Raw genomic sequence first — 23321 nt, 5'->3', positions numbered from 1 at the left:
AGTTCTAGTTACTCATCTGCACCCCCCTGTCTGTTTCTCCGCAGTCCTCCGACTGCATCCCATTTTCCCATCCTTCAGTGGAAGAAGAGCTCATCCTTGACCCCACTCCCCCATCCTTCTCCAAGTGACCCCCACTAATGCAACTGTTGGTTATCCCAGGCTACCACAATCACAAGGGACTCTAATTCAACTGTTAGTTATTCCAGGCTACCACAATCACAAGGGAAGAATCCAACCTCACCAATGGCTTCCCCACCCCGGAGCAGACCAAGGCTTCTGATAAAGTTACCACAGCCGGGAACATTCCCAGCGGGTGCACCAGCAGAGCAGCAGCCATTCTAGAACACAGATGTCGTCACGACATCACCTCCAGTGTCCACTGCTTCACCCATGTTTCCACCACTGCCCACTTGGCTCAACCAACACTGGACTAGCCACTTTCAGCTTTATGTCCAAGTGCCCACAGACCAGGGAGTCCTGGAACCAGAGCCATCATGGGAGGCTGCAGAAGACATGGAGGTCATACACGTTATTCCCCACTCGGCGCAGGGCCAGGCATAGCAGGGTCTCCCCCCCCCCCTCCCCAAACCCCCACCCCCAACACCACCATCCAGGAGTGCAAGGGTGTGGTAAATCCAGTTACCATCACCTTAAGCTACCCGCCTTGTTCCAGACTCACCAGCCACACATATAACTCACTGAATCAGCACACTACAGTTGTTCTTCAATGTACCAAGGTAAGGCTCGTTAGATGCGGATGCAGGAATCGGCACCAGAGACTCCACCATCGACCTCCAGCACATGTCTATAAAACCAGATGTGTGAGCCGACTCAAAACTATTGCCAGCAACTTCAGTGCTGTCTGCACAGGTCTATATATAGGTCAACCTCAACCACACGGGCTTCAGTCTACTCTGTGCTGTGAACCATTACTTACTGTGCAGCCCTCAAGATCTGAACATTGTTATGCTATGGACCTAGTATGGCCTATGGGCAGTTTCATGATTGTGCAGCGCGTCATCACATGTTGTAATGTACCACAAAGATAACATAAAATACTGTTTGTTTGTGTTGTGTGCCACAACAGAGAGCATAAACAAAAGTGTGAGCATTTTGTGGTCAGGGTATTATTCGTGACTTGGGATTTTTGTAAGTGGAACAGAGGACTTTTTTTTAATAGCATGCAATATCTCTTAAAATAATGTTTGTAAAGGTAAGCACTGAAATATTTTACACAAATTAAAGTAAAATGTGCTAAAAAGGGGAGGTCAAGACTGAGACTAAAGTATAGTTTCAACTCTGTTACATCATATCTTTACCACAGGGTAAAATTATCCAGTGCTAACACAATGTGCATCCTTTTCTAACGAACTTCATTACTACCTTCGCAAAAACTTACTGGTAACATTAACAAGCACTATATTACTATAATTTTCTTTCCACAAACTCCTAAATATCATTTAAAAGATACATCATTGCATTTAAAACAATCATAGTCATAACTGCTGTCTGCTTCACATCCGCTGTGCAGCAAGCTACATTAATTTAAGTATTAACTGTGTTATTCTTACCCGTCACTTCATTTTCCGTGTGTTTTTGCTTTTAGGAAGCTTTAATTTTCAAGTACTAATAATAGTGTTCCATAGATTTCGTATTTGTTTTGAATAGAGTCAGAGAGTCCCTTTAGTCAGCTGTAGTGCCAGTAGTGCTAGTGTTTGTTTTAAACACAGTACAGGGACAGGTAGTGCTTATTTTCATTGTTTTCAACAAGAAGTGTCTAGTAACCACAGTTTAGTCAGCTATCAGCCACCTTTAGTGAATTAGCAGTCTAGTTAAAAGTTTATTAACTCTCTACAGTAAATTGTTGATTTCTTAGGATGTATGGGATGTGTGACTGCTGTGTACGGACGCAGGAGGAGCTGGCCACTGTTTGCAAACAGCTGAACGTGCTGATGGCCGCGGTCAGCCGTCTTCAGGCTGCTGCCTCAGAGTGTAGTGGCAGAGGGGAGTCTGGTGCGTTGCATGGTACACCCCAGGTGTTACACGCTTCACCCACGGTCCCTGCTGTCAAAACACCTTCGCAGGTACTGGGCACGGTTGGGCCACCCTCTCCCCAAGGGGAGTGGCGGGTTCAGCGGTGTTCAGGTCGCACAAGGCAGAGGGTCAATGTGGAGGCTGGCCATATGGCATCGACTGCTCTGCCTGTGAGTGGACATGTGGCCACTCCTTCAGCAAGGTCGAGCAGGCACATGGGGGGAGGAGTTTATTAGTGATTGGGAGCTCCAATGTTAGGCGGGCGATGGAGCCCCTTAGGGAAATAGCAGAAAGGTCGGCGAAGAAGGCCAGTGTTCACTCTGTCTGCTTGCCGGGGGGTCTCATTCGAGATGTGGTGGAGGCCCTGCTGGCGGCGATAGAGAGCAATGCGTGCACCTGACTGCAAATTGTTGCTCATGTCGGCACCAACGACTCCTGCCGTCTGGGTTCAGAGGTCATCCTCAGTTCATAAAGGCGGTTGGTGGAGTTGGCAAAGGTGGAAAGCCTCGCTCGCAGGGTGGAATCTGAGCTAACTATTTGTAGTATTGTTCCCAGAACCAATCGCGGTCCTCTGGTTTGGAGCCAAGTGGAAGGCTGAAACCAGAGGCTCAGACGATTCTGCAGAGATCTGGGGTGCAAATTTCTCGACCTCCGCTATTGGGTGGAAAAATGTAGGGTCCCCCTGAATAGGTCAGGCGTCCACTACACGCAGGAAGCGGCTACAAGGGTAGCGGAGTATGTGTGGAGTGCACATGTGGGTTTTTTAGGTTAGAGAATTCCCTCCCTAGGCCTGACAAGACGCCTCCTGAGGCGCGACAAGGTAGTAGTAGGCAAAACGCAACAGGGAATACATATATTAATGTGGTAATAGAAAACTGCAGGAGAGTCTATAGAAAGGTCCCAGAACTGCTCTTATTAATAAACGGTCACAATGCCCACATAGTACTAAGGATGGAAAGTTGGCTGAAACCAGATGTAAACAGTAATCAAATTCTGAACTCAGATTGGAATGTCTACCGCAGAGACAGGCTGGACAGTGAAGGGGGAGGCATGTTTATAGCAATAAAAAGTGCAATTGACGGAGATCCGAAATGTGAAATAATTTGGGTGAAGGTCACGGTTAAAGCAGGCTCAAACATGGTAATTGGATGTCTCTATAGGCCCCCTGGCTCAGCAGCTGTTGTGGCAGAGCACCTGAAGGAAAATTTGGAAAATATTTCAAGTAGATTTCCCGACCATGTTATAGTTCTGGGTGGAGATTTTAATTTGCCAGATATAGACTGGGAGACTCAAACGTTTATAACGGGTGGCAGGGACAAAGAATCCAGTGAAATTTTTTTAAGTGCATTATCTGAAAACTATCTTGAGCAGTTAAACAGAGATCCAACTCATGGCGATAACATATTAGACCTTCTGGTGACAAACAGACCCGAACTATTTCAAACAGTTAATGCAGAACAGAGAATCAGCGATCATAAAGCGGTTACTACACTGATGATTTCAGCCATAAATAGAAATGTTAAAAAATGTAGGAAGATTTTTCTGTTTAGCAAAAGTGACAAAAAGCAGATTTCAGAGTACTTGACGGCTCAACACAAAAGTTTTGTCTCAAGTACAGATAGTGTTGAGGATAAGTGACAAAGTTCAAAACCATCATACAATATGCATTAGATGAGTACGTGCAAAGCAAGTTCGTAAGAGATGGAAAAGAGACACCGTGGTACAACAACAAAGTTAGAAAACTGCTGCGAAAGCAAAGGGAACTTCACAGCAAGCATAAACATAGCCAAAGCCTTGCAGACAAACAAAAATTACACGAAGCAAAGTGTAGTGTGAGGAGGGCTATGCGAGAGGCGTTCAACGAATTCAAAAGTAAAGTTCTATGTACTGACTTGGCAGAAAATCCTAAGAAATTTTGGTCTTATGCCAAAGCGGTAGGTGGATCAAAACAAAATGTCCAGACACTCTGTGACCAAAATGGTACAGAAACAGACGATGACAGACTAAAGGTCGAAATACTAAATGTCTTTTTCCAAATCTGTTTCACAGTTGAAGACTGCACTGTAGTTCCTTCTCTAGATTGTCACACAAATGACAAAATGGTAGATATCGAAATAGATGACAAAGGGATAGAAAAACAATTAAAATTGCTCAAAAGAGGGAAGGCCACTGGACCTGATGGGATACCAGTTCGATTTTACACAGAGTACGCGAAGGAACTTGCCCTCCTCCTTGCAGAGGTGTACCGTAGGTGTCTACAAGAACATAGCATTCCAAAGGATTGGAAAAGGGCACAGGTCATCCCTGTTTTCAAGAAGGGACGTTGAACAGATGTGCAGAACTATAGACCTATATCTCTAACGTTGATCAGTTGTAGAATTTTGGAACACATATTATGTTCGAGTATAATGACTTTTCTGGAGACTAGAAATCTACTCTGTAGGAATCAGCATGGGTTTCGAAAAAAGACGATGTTATGAAACCCAGCTTGTGCTATTCGTCCACGAGACTCAGAGGGCCATAGACATGGGTTCCCAGGTAGATGCCATGTTTCTTGACTTCCGCAAGGTATTTGATACAGTTCCCCACAGTCATTTAATGAACAAAGTAAGAGTGTATGGACTATTAGACCAATTGTGTGATTGGATTGAAGAGTTCCTGGATAACAGAACGCAGCATGTCATGGAGAGAAGTCTTCCGAAGTAAGAGTGATTTCAGGTGTGCCACAGGGGAGTGTAGTAGGACCGTTGCTATTCACAATATACATAAATGACTTTGTGGATAACATCGGAAGTTCACTGAGGCTTTTTGCGGATGATGCTGTAATATATTGAGAGGTTGTAACAATGGAAAATTGTACTGAAATGCAGGAGGATCTGCAACGAATTGACGCACGGTGCAGAGAATGGCAATTGAATCTCAATGTAGACAAGTATAAAGTGTTGTGAATACATAGAAAGAAAGATCCTTTACCATTTAGATACAATAACAACAGGTCAGCAACTGGAAGCAGTTAATTTCATAAATTACCTGGGAGTAGGCATTAGGAGTGATTTAAAATGGAATGATCATACAAAGTCGATCATCGGTAAAGTATTTGCCAGACTGAGATTCATTGGAAGAATCCTAATTAAATGCAATCCAAAAACAAAGGAAGTAGGTTACAGTACACTTGTTCCCCCACTGCTTGAATACTGCTCACCGGTGTGGGATCCACATCAGATAGGGTTGACAGACGAGAGAGAGAAGATCCAACGGAGAGAAGCGCGCTTCGTTACAGGATCATTTAATAATTGTGATAGCGTTACGGGGATGATGGATAAACTCCAGTGGAAGGCTCTGCAGGAAAGATGCTAAGTAGCTCGGTACAGGCTTTTGTTGAAGTTTCAAGAATATACCTTCAGCAAGGAGTCAAGCAGTACATTGCTCCCTCCTACGTATTTCTCGCGAAGAGACCATGAGGATAAAATCAGAAAGATTAAGAGCCCACACAGAAGCATACCGACAACCTTCCTTTCCACGAACAATAAGAGTCTGGAATAGAAGGGAGAACTGATAGAGGTACTCAAAGTACCCTCCGTCAGACACCATCAGGTGGCTTGCGGAGTATGGATGTAGATGTAGATGTATATATAGAATATCTTTGAACACAAAGTTCAGATTATCAACAATATAATAAAATTCTAGTACACTTGCCCTCAATGAATTACAGGATAGTGCCTGCCAAGAATATTAAACACACTATATGTTCCGGCTGTCAGGTGTTATTTCCAATTCAGTATGGATTTAAGCTAGCACCTGCCTGCCCAGTGTCAGTGAAATCTGGTCAGCAAATCATCTCCTGAGCAACATAATGTTTTCAGTCATCCACTATTTCTTTTTTCATAGCCAGTACTCAAGCCAAAATGGTCATTCTGGAACTTGTTTTCTGTACCTTGTTTTGGTATTTGTTATCTCTGCGTAACTTCCACCGTGCTTGGTGCCAATCTTTATTTCCACACTGTGTAACTTATTTTTCAGCACTATCTTTTAATTCAAACACCAAGGTGAAAACTGTTTTATATTCTCTATTATCGTCTTCATTTAATTTGTTATCCAAGGCAAAATATATCCCACTTTGGAAAAGATAGCAATATTAGGGTTTAACATCCCATCGCATTGAGGAGATGGAGGTGATGGAGAACAAGTAGGAATGTTTCAAGGATGGACAAGGAAATCAGTCATGTCTTTTCAAAGGAATAATCCCAGCATTTGACTGGAGCAACTTGGAGAAATCACAGAAAACCTAAATTTGGATGGCCAGATGAGGACTTGAACCGTCATCCTCCAAAATTCGAGTCCAGTGTGCTAACCTCTCTTTGGACTCTTGGTGAAAACTGATAATATTTTCACCCATTTCAAAATTGGTTGTTTTTCAGAGGATACAACAAATGTAACTGCACCACTGAATATGTTACTTGTTGAAAACTCTTTAAATATTTATTAAGTATACGGTGTGTGTAAATCAAATGGGACAGGCAGTACAGCTGCTAGAAAAGTGATGGGTGGGCACAAAAAATTAAGAGCAACAGAACTGTCTCATCATCATTATCATCTGGAGGGATCATGCAGTTTGTTCCATTCAAATTGGAATTCCAAGGTCATCTTTTATCTCTTCGATAGACTGCTTTTTATTTTTTTTTTTTTTTAAATATTAAAGAAAGAAGGAATGTCCATAAACTGGCTCAATTTTAGATGATAAGGGAACAACTCAGAACACTATAGGTAAATAGTGGTGCTTCAACCAGTAGTTTCCACATTCCTGAACTGGTTATCATAGTTCATAGAAATGGCTCCTTTGTTTTACACTTTTGGTATTATTTAAAAGACAAAACTTTTACGTTTAGAATCATTAGACTGAAAGAAAATGATACCAGTCTTGAAATTTGTTTGCACTGGAGTGAAGGAATAGAGGAAGAGGGGGTTTGAAGAGACAAGAGGGAAGAAGGGATGGGGGATGGGACGGACACACACACACACACACACACACACACACACACACACACACACACACAGAGAGAGAGAGAGAGAGAGAGAGAGAGAGAGAGAGAGAGCATTCTTAAACAAACCCTTGCTATTATCCCAATAAATGTAATTCTTAATGAAGAAACAGTCCTCAGTTGGGACGCTAATTATGTGTCATCTTAGCTAAGCTATGATCAACAACTCAGGGCTGCTAACTTTGTTCATGTAATGCAACTCTTCTAAAACACACAAATAAAAACTGATATTTGCAGTCTGTATTGTCCATATCCTATCACTCAATTTTTTATGGAAAAATCTTTGTGATTTTATAAAAAAACTTAAAAATAATAATTAAAAAAGAACTGTGCAAAAACGAGAAGCAGACAGTGAATATTTGACAAAATTATTTAACAAACATACCTTAGCTGTCTTAATGCTGGTGTGTCAGGATAACCTTGTCTCGGTGTAAAACGCTCATATGGAGAGGTTATAGTCTCCATGGGACCACGGGATGGAGGCTTTGGACCCTCAGATTTTTCTGGTGTTGTGATTTTCCTCTGACAAAACATTAAAATAAATTATAGTGAAAGTCAAGTATAAAAAAGAAGAGAGAGAAAAGTATTAAGGGAACTGTAATTCATGTTAAGCCACTTCAATGATGAATTCCTACAGCCTACAACCAACTGACCGGGTAGCAATGAAAATGTCACAATACATTTTTAATCTGTAACACTTGTACCTTCAGGATAAAATGCTGTCTCAGAGTTTGTCATACCAGTCAGTAAATCAAACAATAGAAAGTCCAGGATGGAATAATAACAATATGAAAAAAATAGATAGCTACTCACTACACAGAGGAGACACTGAGTTACAGACAGACACAGCAAAAACCACTGCTAAACTTTTAGCTTTCTAACAAAACAATCCTCCTTCAGAAGCAGAAACACACACACACACACACACACACACACACACACACAAGAACTTTTCTGTCCAAAAGCTATAAGTTTAACAGACTTTCCTCTGTGTGGTGAGTAACAACCTATCCCTTTCATTTCATAGCAATCACTACTGAATATAGCAAAAATTCTAGAAATTAACAATGAAAATAACACAAACACATACAGTTCCTTCCAGCTTTTTGTATTAAATTGAAATTCAATGCTCATACTATTTTGTGCAGTTCTCATTTCAATGCAAAAATTTCTATACTATTTCTAGCAATAACATTTAAATATGACATACCGTTTGTGCTTGCAATGCAGCCTTTTCTCTTTCTTCTCTTTCTCTTTCAGCTTGTTTTCGAAGACGCTCTTCTCTTTTACGAGCTAATTTAGAATCAGGAACTGGCTTAAATGTGAGATCGGTTCTTGCACAGGAATTGAAATCGCCTCTGTTCCAGTGCCGCAGAAAACTGCAACAATAGCAGGAATATGAAAATCCTTATGATTGTCCAAAGACAATAAAAAGGAATGTCCTCTCTCTCTCTCTCTCTCTCTCTCTCTCTCTCTCTCTCTCTCTCTCTCACACACACACACACACACACACACACAGGCTCTAATTCTTTTTGTTTTCTTCACACACGCACCCCCTGCCCCCACCCCATTTTCATTCCATTTCAGAAAAATTATTGCAAAAGTGAAAAATTAAAATGAATAGCAAATTATATATATTAATCCTTCAAGACTGTGTTTACTTTTTCATGTCATTGGGCAGTTCTAACACTTTTCAAAAGTTTTCAGTTACAGTACCATCTTCTTACTGTACATCAATACAGTTTTATCTCCAATGCATAACAATCCGAGATTAGAATATAAGATCTAAAGCAGAAAATTTATTTGGCAAAATTGTTAAAATTATGAAGAGGAAGACCAACCAGTACTTACCTTCAGAAAGTCCAATTCACAGTATTGCCAACAAAAACTTAAAATAAATAAATATCCCTTGCTTTTTAAATTATAATTTTCTTCTTCAGGGAGAAAAAGAGAGGGTATTTGGGAAAGAGTATAAAGAGGGAACCCACCTGTTGAGAAAAGGAAGCATTCAAACATGAAAGAAAGGGTGTCAGAGAGATTAGTAGACCAAATGCATATTAACAGCCAAATAGCATCAGATGCACAAAATACTGCAATTTCTCTCTGAATCACTATACCACTACAGCTCCTGACACAGGTGATCTATAAAAGCATCCGCTTACAATTTCTGACCCATCTCTGATATTTAACTTTACCCAAATTAATTAATGTTTGGAATACTGTGATAACCTCAGAACACATTTATTATAGAATTCTTTACTGCAATAAATATGCTACCATCATTGGCCTCTATCCTATCCTTATGATAAATATTCCAAGTTGAATGTAAGATTTCTTTGCTATTCACTTCTGGTTTCAACCAACTTTCTGTTCCTATTACTACCTTGGCATTACAACCTTCACTAAGCAATACTAATTTGAGGATCTAACCATGGATGCTCCTGCAATTTATAAATATCAAATGAAACTTTTATATTTTTAATCTGTGGGGAAAACCATTTTCTGAGAATAATGTGGCAGACGTATCTTCAGTTTCAGAAGGCAAATTATCTCTGATCCCAAGGTAGGTTCCTCCAACCTAAAAAAACCCCACATGCATGCCACATGTACTCCACCACCCTAGTGGCCACATCCTGTGGGTAGTGCATGCCTGAACTATTAAGAGAAGCCTTACAACTCCCCACCCAAAAACAGAGATCAAGAAATTCGCATCCAATACCATCACAGAGAGAATCGTCTGAGTTTCTGATTTAAACCATCCACTCTGCTTCACACAAGAGGACCATTCTCAACCCCGGATATTGTAGCATTGTAACCTATCAATATTGTCAGTACTGGTGCCTGGAAGATTCCTACAGGCACGGCAAGAAGCCCTTTGAACACTGCTACCAATGGAAAACCACCAGACCACTGGCAATGGAGACCGCCAAGACGGAGTTACAAGTGGCGCACTCCTGGGTACCAGACTTCTAGTCAAGATTACTTCCGTGTCACTAGTCGGTGCCGAACATTGCACTGAGTTGTTGACAGCTAGCTCTACCGGCAAACATTCGGTGTACACAGATGCACACCAGTGTCAACTCCGCTTATAGCCAACCATGTCTGCTATAAATTGTCAACAGTGTAGCAGTTCTTTTCCAATAGTTGAGTATAAATTATATTTATTCCAAGTGCACTTGTGTCACCTATACTATTACTTGACGGTCCAAATTCTTTACAGTACCAGATCCTCTGGTTGCCTTCCACTCATTTACCATTAGCAGTGAGGAAGTAACAATTGGCTCCTTGGAACATAACGGTTACCAACTCGCATGACAACACATACAATGCTAAAAATAATGAGCTTAGCCTGCACCCCCACGTACCTCTTCACCTGGGAACTGAGAAGGGCCTCAAAACTCAATTAGCAGGCATTATTCATGCTGACATGAGCCACAATTTGCAGCCAGTTGGACCCGGGACACTCGAGAACCACTGGGAGAGCCTCCTCCACCTCTCAGGTGAGAACCCCCGACAAGCATACAAAGTGTACATTGGCATTCTTTCCCGACCTGTCTTCTATTTCCCTGTGGGACTCCATTACCCATCCAATGTTGGAGCTCCCTATGATTAGCATATCCACCCTCTGCACTTGGCCAGACTAGGTAGGATCTGCTACATTCGGCACAGATGAGACAAGACTTCAAGAGAACTCTTCACACTTCACATCCAGTTGGCATCAACACTCACCCATGAATTGTGGGAGTGAACAGATGTAGTTTGCTGGTCTCAAGCCAACAGAGCACAACAATTGGCCACTTGCAGACAAACCGCAAGTACAAATGCCTTACCACTAAACCACTGCAAGAAAGACCTCGAAGAACTGTAATCAATTGCACAAAGAAAATAACTGACAGTGCTAACTTATCTGTACTACAATAGGGGCTAAATTTTGCACTGACACCAACTACCCTATCTACAGTGGAACTTATCAGCACAGTGGAAGAGGTGCCCCTCAGAATTCAATTAATTATCAGGAACACCTGCCGGCAGCAAGAAGTCGAGTTGCCAAAATATCTTGCCTGCTGAATGATGTCACCTAGCTTAATACTCAAGAAGTGTTTAAAAAAAAAAACTGCAAGCTAATGATGCCAAAACCATATTTAAAGAAGAGTTCTGTAATTCTGGGCTTGAACAGGAGGTAAATAAACTCATGGTAGATCTAGTGAATGGCCATGAGAACTTCAAGAAATACCTGCGCATACTGGGACTACAGAAAGAAGTCACTAAGTGCAAATTATATAGTACAAGAGATGAAACCACATCACTTTTAATCTTCTAGTGTGAAGCATTGTACCAAAAGAGGCAAAATATTTGGGCCATTAATTCCAAAGAGACTGTGGCTAACAGAGACCCAGTAAATGGACTTCCGCTACTCTTTTAGGGTACTGGTTGGCTTTACTAGAATGAAAGGGAAAGATACTGTACATTAAAGTTAGTTTAGGTGAGGGAAACGAGGGACTAAGAGCATTGCAGTTTTGTCTCCCTGGTTAAATCAAATCTCATCAAAAAGTCCCTTATACACTGTTGAGCCACAGAAAACTTTCAGCTCTTACATAAAATAGAAATCAAACACCAGATAAAAGGTTTGCAAGTATTGCACCTTTATTCTGCTCATGCCTACATGCATTAACATGAATTAATTGATGAGTTGGCCAATGCAGCAAAGAAATCACATCTCTTCTTATTTAACAGCTTGCAGTGGAAAAAGAAGACGAGAAAGAAACACACTTAAAAATAACATAATACACTTATATAAGTCTCACTGTCATTCTTAAAGAGAGAGAGAGAGAGAACAGAAAACTACTTAGCTAATTATCCCTCACAGATTCTTACAAGCGAGATCAAAATAAAAGTTCTTAACAGCTGAAACCTTAAACGGATAAAAGATGGTATGATGAAAACTGTGTCATTTCTACTTTGATCTCCATAGTTAAGAACAGGTTGGATCTACTTGAAGTGAAGAATAACATTCATAAATAAAACTGGATACAAGCAGTATCACAAAAGACAATACACACAAGGTGCCACAGTGAATGCAAAGCTAAACCACAAACTTATTAACACTTTTTTCACAACACTCTTAGCACAAAACAAACAAAGTCTTATATCACCTAAAAGGAGAACGGATATCACATACCACCGTACATATTAAGATCAAAGGGACAATAGTGAGAGAGAAGGCTCACTTACGTGCAGACACATTATTTTATCGTTACTCACATGGCACTCTGGCTACGATGACATTCTGTATCTTCTATCTTTGGTTCTGGGCTTGGGCCTCTTGGAACATGATTTGGGCTCGGAATCTCATCCTCTTCTGGCTGCTGTGATGCCGTAATCTGAGCATCCATGTCGCTCAATGTTTCAGATTTCAAATCATCTGGTAAACCTACAATATGTCGAGGGGTGTGATGGTGTGATCCTGCATACAAAAAATTATGTCAGTTTTATTAAACAATTGTTAAGAGAAAGTTATTTCCCACCATGAATCATGCATTTATATTTGGACACTGGAATATTAATTTTGTTTGTTAATTGTATCCAGAACCTGCCATTCAAATTACTCAGAATTTATATAACTTCTGAAACACAACTGGAAGCTCAAGAATTCAAACCAAAGCTTTAAAAAGGGTTGAAAGCATTTAAATTCTCATCCTTGATTTACAAACTTTATCACATCATTTGATGATTGTCAACAACTGAATAAATTAAATGCCAATAAATCAGAATGTCAACTAATAAGAAGGAAGACAATTAAGGAGGAGCAACTCATGCACATTCCTGTCACAGAAATTGTAGTAACATTTCACTTGCCTGAATGGAGGCATGCTAACACCAAAGCAATGCAAAACAACATACGTACATACATACATACATACATACAAACAAACAAAGAGCTGTTTTTGGGTTACACCAAGCAAAGACTCAGAGGTATACCATTTGAATGCAAATATTTATAAATCACAGTAAATACACAAGTATCTCTGGATGTCTATTCATAACTTAGCTCCCAAGCAACCTTTTCCCTTTTAATTGCCAACTGATTCTTACTAGATGAAGAATCTAAATCCTGCTCAAATAATATAGTGTCAAACATCTTTGCAGAGCCCAACCTTTGAGCCTCCATCATGTGACTTAAGGGTAACATTTTACATTCACTGTGAGGCTTCTTACCTGGCAACCCTGACTCCGCAGCTGGCAGCATTAACCACACTAGTTCCACAAGCAATCCAAAGGAAGAAGAAAAAAATTTAAGTTACATGAGACAAGGACTCATGGGAATGCTGTTTTAAAGCAACTAAGCAACAAATGGTGGGCTAAATATGTCTCAGTTTCAGTGCTTCTCCTGAATCAATAATATTGCAATAATAAATTCTGTCTGTCATGCATTTAAGAGCAATTATTTAAGTATATGCATATTTATTACTAATTCAAAAATGTACAGCATACTATCATATGTCAGTAACTGTCATCCATACTAACACAAAAAAAAATTGAAGCAAATGATCACTAAGTTTCAAAAGAAAATTAACTTCTGTAATATGAAAGCAGTTAATATACTAAATCAATTTCTATTACAAAGACAAGTGACATGTCTTTCTCTCGTGTCACTGAACACAGAACATGGTGAAATATCTGATACATTCTCACAATGTTACAAATCCTCAATCTGAAACAGTGCTGTTTCTTGATTTTAGGAAAACATAAAAAATACATCAGCTTATGCATGGAGTAATGTGAATACAGAGCTGCAGGAATACTCTTTATTGCCCACCGCTTATTCATATGAAGTGAAACAAGATATAGAAGTTGTGTCTGAATATTAATAAATGGGGATTTCATCTGTAATACAAAACTTGCCATGTTGCACACTGCTCTTGCAGGCAAAGTTCCTAGCAAGACATGTTTATTTACACAAGCACATGGCTATTCAAAACTGCTAAAAAGACAATAGTTTCTTCAGAATGTGATTTATGTAACTCTATTTCCTTTTTAATACTTGTGTTGCATGGAACATGAAAAAACATACTACCTAAAACTGTTCAGTAGTTTAACGTTTCATTTTTGAAGTTTTGTCATATTTCTCTGAACTCCTACAGCATTGGCAGTTCCCAAGAAATGCACTGAGTGACATTTCTTTTTATACACATGCTCAATACCAAACAGAAGGCTTTTAGAAGTAAATTTGAGACATAGTGTGTCAAATTCTTTGTAAACAAAACATTAAGACAAACTGCACTTTACAATATTACTTGTTACTTTAGATTTCAGTTTCACACATAAACTGTTGATCAGTCAGAGCCCGTACATTAAGTGTTGTTATTTTATTCAGTAATATAGGCGATTTTAATCTTGTCATGTTCCACCAGACCAAAGGCATTATTTGTACAGATTTAATTATACATATGATATTTGTCCTTATCAGTACAAGGCTTAGGACATGCGTTATACATAAGACATGCAAGAGACCAATTTGGCATAACAGATTTTTGATGATTCTGCAGTCAATAATTGCATCTAGGTAAATGGAAATACACTAAGATTAAAATTGTACTGCAGTATAAAAAATGGGCCAAAAATTGATAGTTGCAGATGGTACTGACTGAGCAAGAAAGCTAATACAATGGTATGACAATTTACAGCTTTGACAAAACAAGGTCTTCTGAAGCGGTCCAGCAGCTCAGAGACGCAGTACCGTGCAAGGAGTGTATTTCCTTATTTGTAATGATTAGTGCTTGCCCTCCGCCATATCTCTGGTAATACGCCGGCCACTTCTGCTTCCAGCACAATGCCCACAACCAGCGGATAGAGTGCCACAGGCAGTCCTCTGTTGGAGACTGTCATATGCTGAGCACCACTAGTACACCACGTTTATGGAAACATTATTGCAGACAAACCATAAATGCATGCTGATATACCAATCTCTGGCAGCCAATACCAGGTCACCAGCCTAGCTCTCAAGCATCACTTGCACTGCTGACAGTGATGCTGCCATCACAGCGGCTGCATCACATCTGGTGTCCTTTCGCCCGCTGCATATAAAGACGCCACTTGACCGCATGTAAGCAGCAGTAAACATCGCTTTCAGAGCCATCGAATGGCCAAACTGACCTTCCTCAGCTCGGTATCTTGGTAGCCATTGCAGTTACTGTCACGACCCACACCACCGTGAACTAGCATCATGACCTACATTACGACATTGTCACGACCCACGTTTTAATAGACTTTCGGCTATGCCATGTTCATCTCATATCGGAAGGACCCCTTTCACTTGTATAATTCAAAAGCTACATTATAGTGAACTTTGTTCCTTCCGTGCACTGTTAATAAAGTGTTACAATACGCAACTTGGGCACTCATCATTTACTGCAAGCAGCCTAACACTCGAGACACTAAAGTTGGCGACAATGATCGAGTTACCTCATCGCAGCATCTAATATCATCCGCCACCCAGCTGCTGCTCTCCTCCTGCCATGCCCAATGGTGTTCTAGACATTGCAGCCATGGCCTGTCCTCCACCTCCTCCTCTGGCAGCGAGCCCAACACTACTTCCAACACGAGCCTTTGCGATAAGTTGCAGCTCTGGCCACAGCCTCCCTCACGAGGGTGTCACACATCATGTTCCCTCCAGCCATGCCTGAAACTGCCCCTGCACTATGCTCCCCCACTAAGAAGATGCAGCCATTGCCGCCCTCTCTCATGAGGGTGGTGGAACACTTCATGCCTCCTCTCATCTAGGTGACTTTTGACTATGTGCCAGTGTCTTCACTTCCTCTGCTGCTCCACTCTCTCCTTCCGTGCTTCTATGCGTACCACCACATCCAGCAACATCCTACACACCGCTCCAGTCCTCCCTACCAGCCCTCTTCTCCCATGCTCCTACGCACACCACACAGCCTCAGGTCCCAGATTTTGGGGACAAGGTCACAGGTGCCACAAGTTCCTCAAACCCTCAGACATTCCATATCACTGGGGGAGGAACAGCTTCCCTGTGGACACCTGACACCATCACTCTTACTCATCTGTTCCACAATCTCCCACCAATAGAAAGGGATGTAGGATCTGTAGCCTATGTCAAGATGGCTTCACTGTATTTTTCCTCCAAGGGGAAAGGATGCCATGTCTGGCTATATGCTGGTAACTTCTACTTCTGCCACAACACCCAAACCCAGTGGTTAGTTTGCTCCAGTACTGCAGGCACTACTCCATTGGGAACAGTCACATACTGATCATCACTAGTACACTGCACATTATAGAAACATTACTACAGACAAACTATAAACACCTGCTGACATGTTAACCTCTAGCAGGCATCAGCAGGGATGCCCGACTCGCTCTAAAGCAGCTTGTGCATCGGCAACAATGGCATTGCCATCGCAGAGAGTATACGGCATCCGCTGTCATGTGCTTGCCGAGTCACGCATGACGTCCTTCTGCCTGCTGCCTACAAAGATGCTGCTCAACTGCAAGCTGGCAGCAGTACACCAGGTCCCACTTCTCCTTAAGCTCAGACCTTAACACCTACCTCACGGCCCATCATTTGGAGCTCACACCACCTCCAACATGCCGACCCAACAGTTACCAGTTTTGGAGCCTTCATCTGTCCAATGCTGGCCTTCTCTGGACTCTGTATCTCAGTGGCCATGAAAGTTATCATCAAGACCCATGTCCCAATGGACTAGTGTCACGACATGGCTTGTCATCTGTGTAGGATTCATGTATGTTTCATTTTATCTGTTATTACTCTTGTGTTATAATTTCATGTATTGACTCGTTCCATGATCATGGAGACTTGCTCCTCAATGTAGTCCTGTGGAACATGACATATCAAATTTTTAAAAAATTCAAATATTTTAAAAAATCACAGTCATGACCAAAGTCATGACAAGACTCTTGGCTACGACGTTCATACCAGAATCAGAAAGACCCTTTCCAGTTATCAATCAGAAGCTACATTATGTTAAACTTTGGTCTTTCTATACTGTGTTAATGACGTGTCACTATATGCAACTTGGGAACTCATCAATTACTGCATGCAGCCTACCACTCAGGACACTAAATCCACTGACACAACAGTATCCATAGAACACTGAAGTCTCAATAATTAACCGGTGCTGGCGTGCATCATGTTCTGTCCTTACTAAAGCCTTGTCTTTATTGTTCTTTCTATTTACTATCATTTGTTACTTGACATTTATATCACTTTTGCAACAAGCACAACCTTGGCTTGACCCTCTGGTCTGCTTATAACTATTTTATCTACTTTGTTCTTGGATCATAACTTAAATTTAACATTTTACTATCTCTTTGATTACTGTTTCCCTTTTCATGCTGTATCTATTTTCCTTCCACTGTCTCTATGTTTATGATCTACCACTACTATAAGTTCTCCCCACTTCAGCTGTCTTTAATCTTGCCTGACTATTCCATTCCTTTCTCTCAGGATACTTAGTTCTTCAAATGTGCAATGTGTTTCCAGAATCTGACACAAGGCAAAATTTACTGTTGTATCAACTTACAAAATTAAAGAAAGCATCATTTCAACTACAAAATGATTACTTTTTGATGTTCATTTGGAGATAACCCAAAATTATACATTACATATGTGCCACTATTCAAAGGGAAGAACCTGACATAAAATCTCCATACAAAAATGGAAGAAAATATGAGCAAAGAACAGCAACAGTTTTTTTGTTTTTAATAATAATAATCCAATAGATGTTATCTGGATTTTCTTTCAAAGCCTGAGCCATAAAAAGTAGAACTCAAACTTACAAAACTTTCATTATAGGCACAGTCCAATCATACTAACCCGTTTGTTGCAATGGGGAATGAGATGAAGGGCGAATCATGCCAAACGTTAGAGATCCCTGCTGAACCGGTTGTGACTGTTGTTGCATACTGGCTGCAGCCTGGGCATGAGCTCTGTCAAATAATTGAGAAACAATATTAGCCAAAATATACAACATTTAAACTAATTTCATTAAAAAGTTACATAAATGTAAAAAAAAAAAAAAAAATTGCAGTGGAAAACAGGGAAACACCAATACAAGTAATTAATTACCACTGGCCTGACACTCATTCTCTATTGTTCTTTTATTACACGAACACTGTTTTCAGAATTTGCTTGCTGTGGTTGCTATTTAACAAAGATACTCATACAGCTGGTGTTGTCCAGATCTACAAACTTTAATCCAATTCCTTTCGTTGTACATTAGTGTGCCTCAGTGCCAAAACGTCAAATCACATTTGATAGAATTAATTATTCCTGATGAGGTCCCATTATCTACAGTAAAATACCTAAGAGGGTGTACTGAAAAGTAATGCTTCTGAAATTTTCACGTGAAAACTCTTAAAGCTTTTTTAAATGAAACAAACTTTAAAACATGCTACATGCTTTATTCCTCATGTCTCCATATTTATTTCTCAACAAAGACATGTGGCAACAAAAATAAATATTTCTCCCAATGAGAGACCAGTTTGTTGATACCGTCACTACAGAATGTTTGATTTTGTTGATTGTGCCACAATCTCACCTCTCCTTGCATTACTTCATCACTATCAAAGTGAAGTTCTTCAAGGAGTTCTTTAAATTTTGAAAACAGATGAAACTCAGATGGGACCAAGTCAGGACTGTATGGAGATTGATCAATTACAGTGAATCTATGGTGTCAGATTGTTACAGATATCACAGGGCTCATATTTTCATGTTGAAGGAGACATGTGGACAAACTCTTCAAATTCATACTTTCAGTTTTCTGAGGGCCTCTTATGCACAGATATAGTTACATTATACTTCGCCACATTACACACTACAGTTCAGAGCCCTCTAGTGGCAGAGGGCATGCAACTTGCATCAACATAGCAAGAAATTTGACTGAGTAATAATAATGCATGACATTAATACTTCAACCAATACTGAGTACAGAATAAAAAAATTCATAGGCATTACTTTTCAGCATGCCCTCATACATTTTGTGTGGTATTTTAGGACTTTCACTACAGCAGATCATGAAGAACAGATACGTGTGGTGTTTCTGTTTTTGCCAGAAATTTTTGCAGCTGAGACTGTAGCGAACCTGACAAGGCATGTAAGGAAAACAGTCTAAGAAAAACACAAGTGTGAGAGAAATCAAAAGTTTTTCATAGCAGCATCCCTGTATAAAATCTTTTAAATGTTCAGACCATGTAAAATTGGAGTTAAAACTCAAGCTTTTGACAATTAACACCATCTACACGGTGCGCGGATGATTTTCTGCTGGGAGCAAGGTCCGCCTCCTTTATAGCACTGGAGGCAGTCTCCGTTCCCCTTTCACTCCTCAATGGTGACCCAGTGGTGGAGGGGACATACTGACACATTAATAATCTCCTGCACCTGCAGATGTGAATCCAGCCCTTCAGATGATGTCACCACCAACAGAAGTTAGAATTCAAAGTTATGTCACCGAAGCAATCACAAGACTGAACACCACTATATAGGAGGCAGACTTCCCTCCCAGTGGACAGTCATTTCCTGGCAAAGAACATGGAGTTAAGCTCCTAAAGCTTAAGTTTTAACTCTGATCTGACATGATCTGAACACTGAGGAAGATTTTATACATGAGTATTTTTCACATTTCAAATGGGGGAGAGGGTGGATTTTTTAAAGATCAACCTTAACCTAAACAACCTGCAACATCATGAAACATGTTAAGAATCCAAATTCCTGTCACATAGTTCACTGTTATATGATTAACAAGATTTTAGAGATGATTTCTGTGTTACAGAGCACATGCAAGGACATTTTACTGCGGGAACTGAATATGAAACAGCATTTCATGAAATTTGTGTTGCTGTCACAGAAGGCATAACTGTGTGTAAAAAAAAACTGAAATATCAGCTGCAAAATAGCTTAGACTTTTTTCTGGAAAGCAACAATAATGCTAGTAAAAATCATTTCTGAGACACAAGAATATATGCCGACTGAGACAACACATGAAGACAATGCTCATGTGTGTGAAAGGGAGTATTTTCCATCCGGACAAACTGTTAATCTGGAAGTATACTTGAGTGTTTTGGAAACATATGATGAAAATGTGTGACAGAAATTACTAGGCTTAAGGGCAACTGAGAAACTGTTGCTGCATCAAAACAATACCTGGCACTTATTGCTTAGCAAAACCAAAAGATTTTGCCACGAAACACAATTAACAGTATATAGATACTGAACTTAATTTAGAAAATTCTAATTTTGGGTCCTATGATGACAGTAGTCAAAATTTGTCAAACAAAATGAGGTAATAAATAAAAAAAACATTAAGTGATCGAAATGACATTATTCATAAAATAAAGAAATACAAAAAGGGAAACCATGATAGCCGTTCCTCACTCACCCATTCACCAAATCTTGTCCCGCTTAACATTTCCTTACAATCTCACATATGAAGGAACTATTACATCATCATTTTGATTATCTAGATGAAGTTGAGGGGGGTGGGGGGGGGGAGCATAAAGACACTGCAAGCTATCAGTCAAATCCCAGTTGAACCCTTCAAAAAATGTTTCTGGTAGTGGGAAGGCTGTTAGAAAAAATTCATTGGGTCAAATAGGCATTATTTTGATTTGGGAATTTTTTGGTCCCCTCTTGTATAATCTACATACATTGCAGGCCTTGGTATGGCACATCAAAATTAGTAACTGCAGAATTTAACAGTGTTTATAGTGCTCAATTACTAAGATTAGGAATATAATGCCAATTTACACATGATATGATAACCTGCCCAGATTGCCGAGCACATAACATGCTGCCTCTGGGATTTGAGCCTGCCTCAGGTCTAATCGCTTTGCAAATTAACGCTGAGGGCTCGATATGGTTTAAAAGTGGTTTCTCACTTCCAGATAGGTAAATACCAGGTTGGTACCCATGTCCTGCCACTAATACATGCTGCACAAACATTTAGAAAACATTCTCACACATGAACATGAGATTTACTCAAGACGCCAAGATGCAGACATAGGATACATGGATTCTGTCTGGGAGGGCAGGTGGGCAGGGGGGGGGGGGGGGAGGGGAGGGAGTGGTGATGTCAGGAGGGTCATCTGACAACCAACCGTCAGTAACATTGCCAAAATCCATATAAGAACGCTGACACCGCAGAGAAATGGGACAAGGCGAGGAAGAGGAAGAGGAGGTGGAAAAAATAGTACATGAGATATTTTCTGATATTTCAGCCTAAATCAATAGTTTTGAAATGGAGTGTGCCAACAGTCTCTCCTTCTCCTGCAGTTGTGTCAGTTCTTTGGCAACAAACACCAGTGATCTCAGAAATCAGAATGAAAGATTCACCAGACGTCATATAACTGCCTGGCTAGTTTCCCAGAAAACCATCTACTGCTTCTTGATGAATTATTATTATTATTTCTTTCTTTTCTCAGATGTTATGTCTGGTCAAAAATGGAAAGTGACGCGGACCTTGATCAAGCGTGACTTCCTTTTAACTGTACAGTATATGTTATATTGCATTTATCATGTATCAATAATTACGGATTTCTGTAGTTGTATATATAAGTTTGGATGTAGCTGTATTGCATTGATGTACTGGTGGATATTGTGCGGTATGACTCCTGTAGTTCATAGTATAATTGGTATAATGTCAACTTTATCCTGATGCCACATGTCCTTGACTTCCTCAGCCAGTTGGATGTACTTTTCAATTTTTTCTCCTGTTTTCTTTTGTATATTTGTTGTATTGGGTATGGATATTTCGATTAGTTGTGTTAATTTCTTCTTTTTATTGGTGAGTATGATGTCAGGTTTGTTATGTGGTGTTGTTTTATCTGTTATAATGGTTCTGTTCCAGTATAATTTGTATTCATCATTCTCCAGTACATTTTGTGGTGCATACTTGTATGTGGGAACGTGTTGTTTTATAAGTTTATGTTGTAAGGCAAGCTGTTGATGTATTATTTTTGCTACACTGTCATGTCTTCTGGGGTATTCTGTATTTGCTAGTATTGTACATCCGCTTGTGATGTGATCTACTGTTTCTATTTGTTGTTTGCAAAGTCTGCATTTATCTGTTGTGGTATTGGGATCTTTAATAATATGCTTATTGTAATATCTGGTGTTTATTGTTTGATCCTGTATTGCAATCATGAATCCTTCCGTCTCACTGTATATATTGCCTTTTCTTAGCCATGTGTTGGATGTGTCTTGATCGATGTGTGGCTGTGTTAGATGATGCCGGTGCTTGCCATGTAGTGTTTTCTTTTTCCAATTTACTTTCTTCGTATCTGTTGATGTTATGTGATTTAAAGGGTTGTAGAAGTGGTTATGAAATTGCAGTGGTGTACCCGATGTATTTATATGAGTGATTGCTTTGTGTATTTTGCTAGTTTCTGCTCATTCTAGAAAGAATTTTCTTAAATTGTCTACCTGTCCATAATGTAGGTTTTTTATGTGGATAAGTACCCTTCCTCCTTCCTTTCTGCTTAATGTGAATCTTTCAGTTGCTGAATGTATGTGATGTATTCTATATGTGTGGCATTGTGATAGTGTAAGTGTACTGAGTGCTTCTAGGTCTGTGTCACTCCATTTCACTACTCCAAATGAGTAGGTCAATATTGGTATAGCATAAGTATTTATAGCTTTTGTCTTGTTTCTTACTGTCAATTCTGTTTTCAGTATTTTTGTTAGTCTTTGTCTATATTTTTCTTTTAGTTCTTCTTTAATATTTGTATTATCTATTCCTATTTTTTGTCTGTATCCTAGATATTTATAGGCATCTGTTTTTTCCATCACTTCTATGCAGTCGCTATGGTTATCCAATATGTAATCTTCCTGTTTAGTGTGTTTTCCCTTGACTATGCTATTTTTCTTACATTTGTCTGTTCCAAAAGCCATATTTATATCATTGCTGAATACTTCTGTTATCTTTAGTAATTGGTTGAGTTGTTGATTTGTTGCTGCCAGTAGTTTTAGATCATCCATGTATAGCAAATGTGTGATTTTGTGTGGGTATGTTCCAGTAATATTGTATACATAATTTGTATTATTTAGCATGTTGGATAGTGGGTTCAGAGCAAGGCAGAACCAGAAAGGACTTAATGAGTCTCCTTGGTATATTCCACGCTTAATCTGTATTGGCTGTGATGTGATATTATTTGAATTTGTTTGGATATTACGTGTGGTTTTCCAATTTTTCATTACTATGTTTAGGAACTATC

At 39.8% G+C, this 23321-nt stretch overlaps 1 protein-coding gene across 1 annotated transcript in view; it reads right to left on the bottom strand.

Moving 5' to 3' along the window:
• Nucleotides 1–23321, bottom strand: part of LOC124721362 — a 187081-nt gene that overhangs the window by 53517 nt on the left and 110243 nt on the right. The window contains 4 exon segments of the mRNA XM_047246296.1: nt 7459–7595; nt 8284–8452; nt 12336–12537; nt 17929–18041. Of these exon segments, the coding sequence (XP_047102252.1) occupies nt 7459–7595; nt 8284–8452; nt 12336–12537; nt 17929–18041 (621 nt within the window).

This window comes from Schistocerca piceifrons, chromosome X (assembly GCF_021461385.2).
Source record: "Schistocerca piceifrons isolate TAMUIC-IGC-003096 chromosome X, iqSchPice1.1, whole genome shotgun sequence".
Lineage (NCBI taxonomy): Eukaryota > Metazoa > Arthropoda > Insecta > Orthoptera > Acrididae > Schistocerca > Schistocerca piceifrons.
Note: the sequence above shows the minus strand (reverse complement) of the source record. Positions and strands in the feature narration are given on the sequence as shown.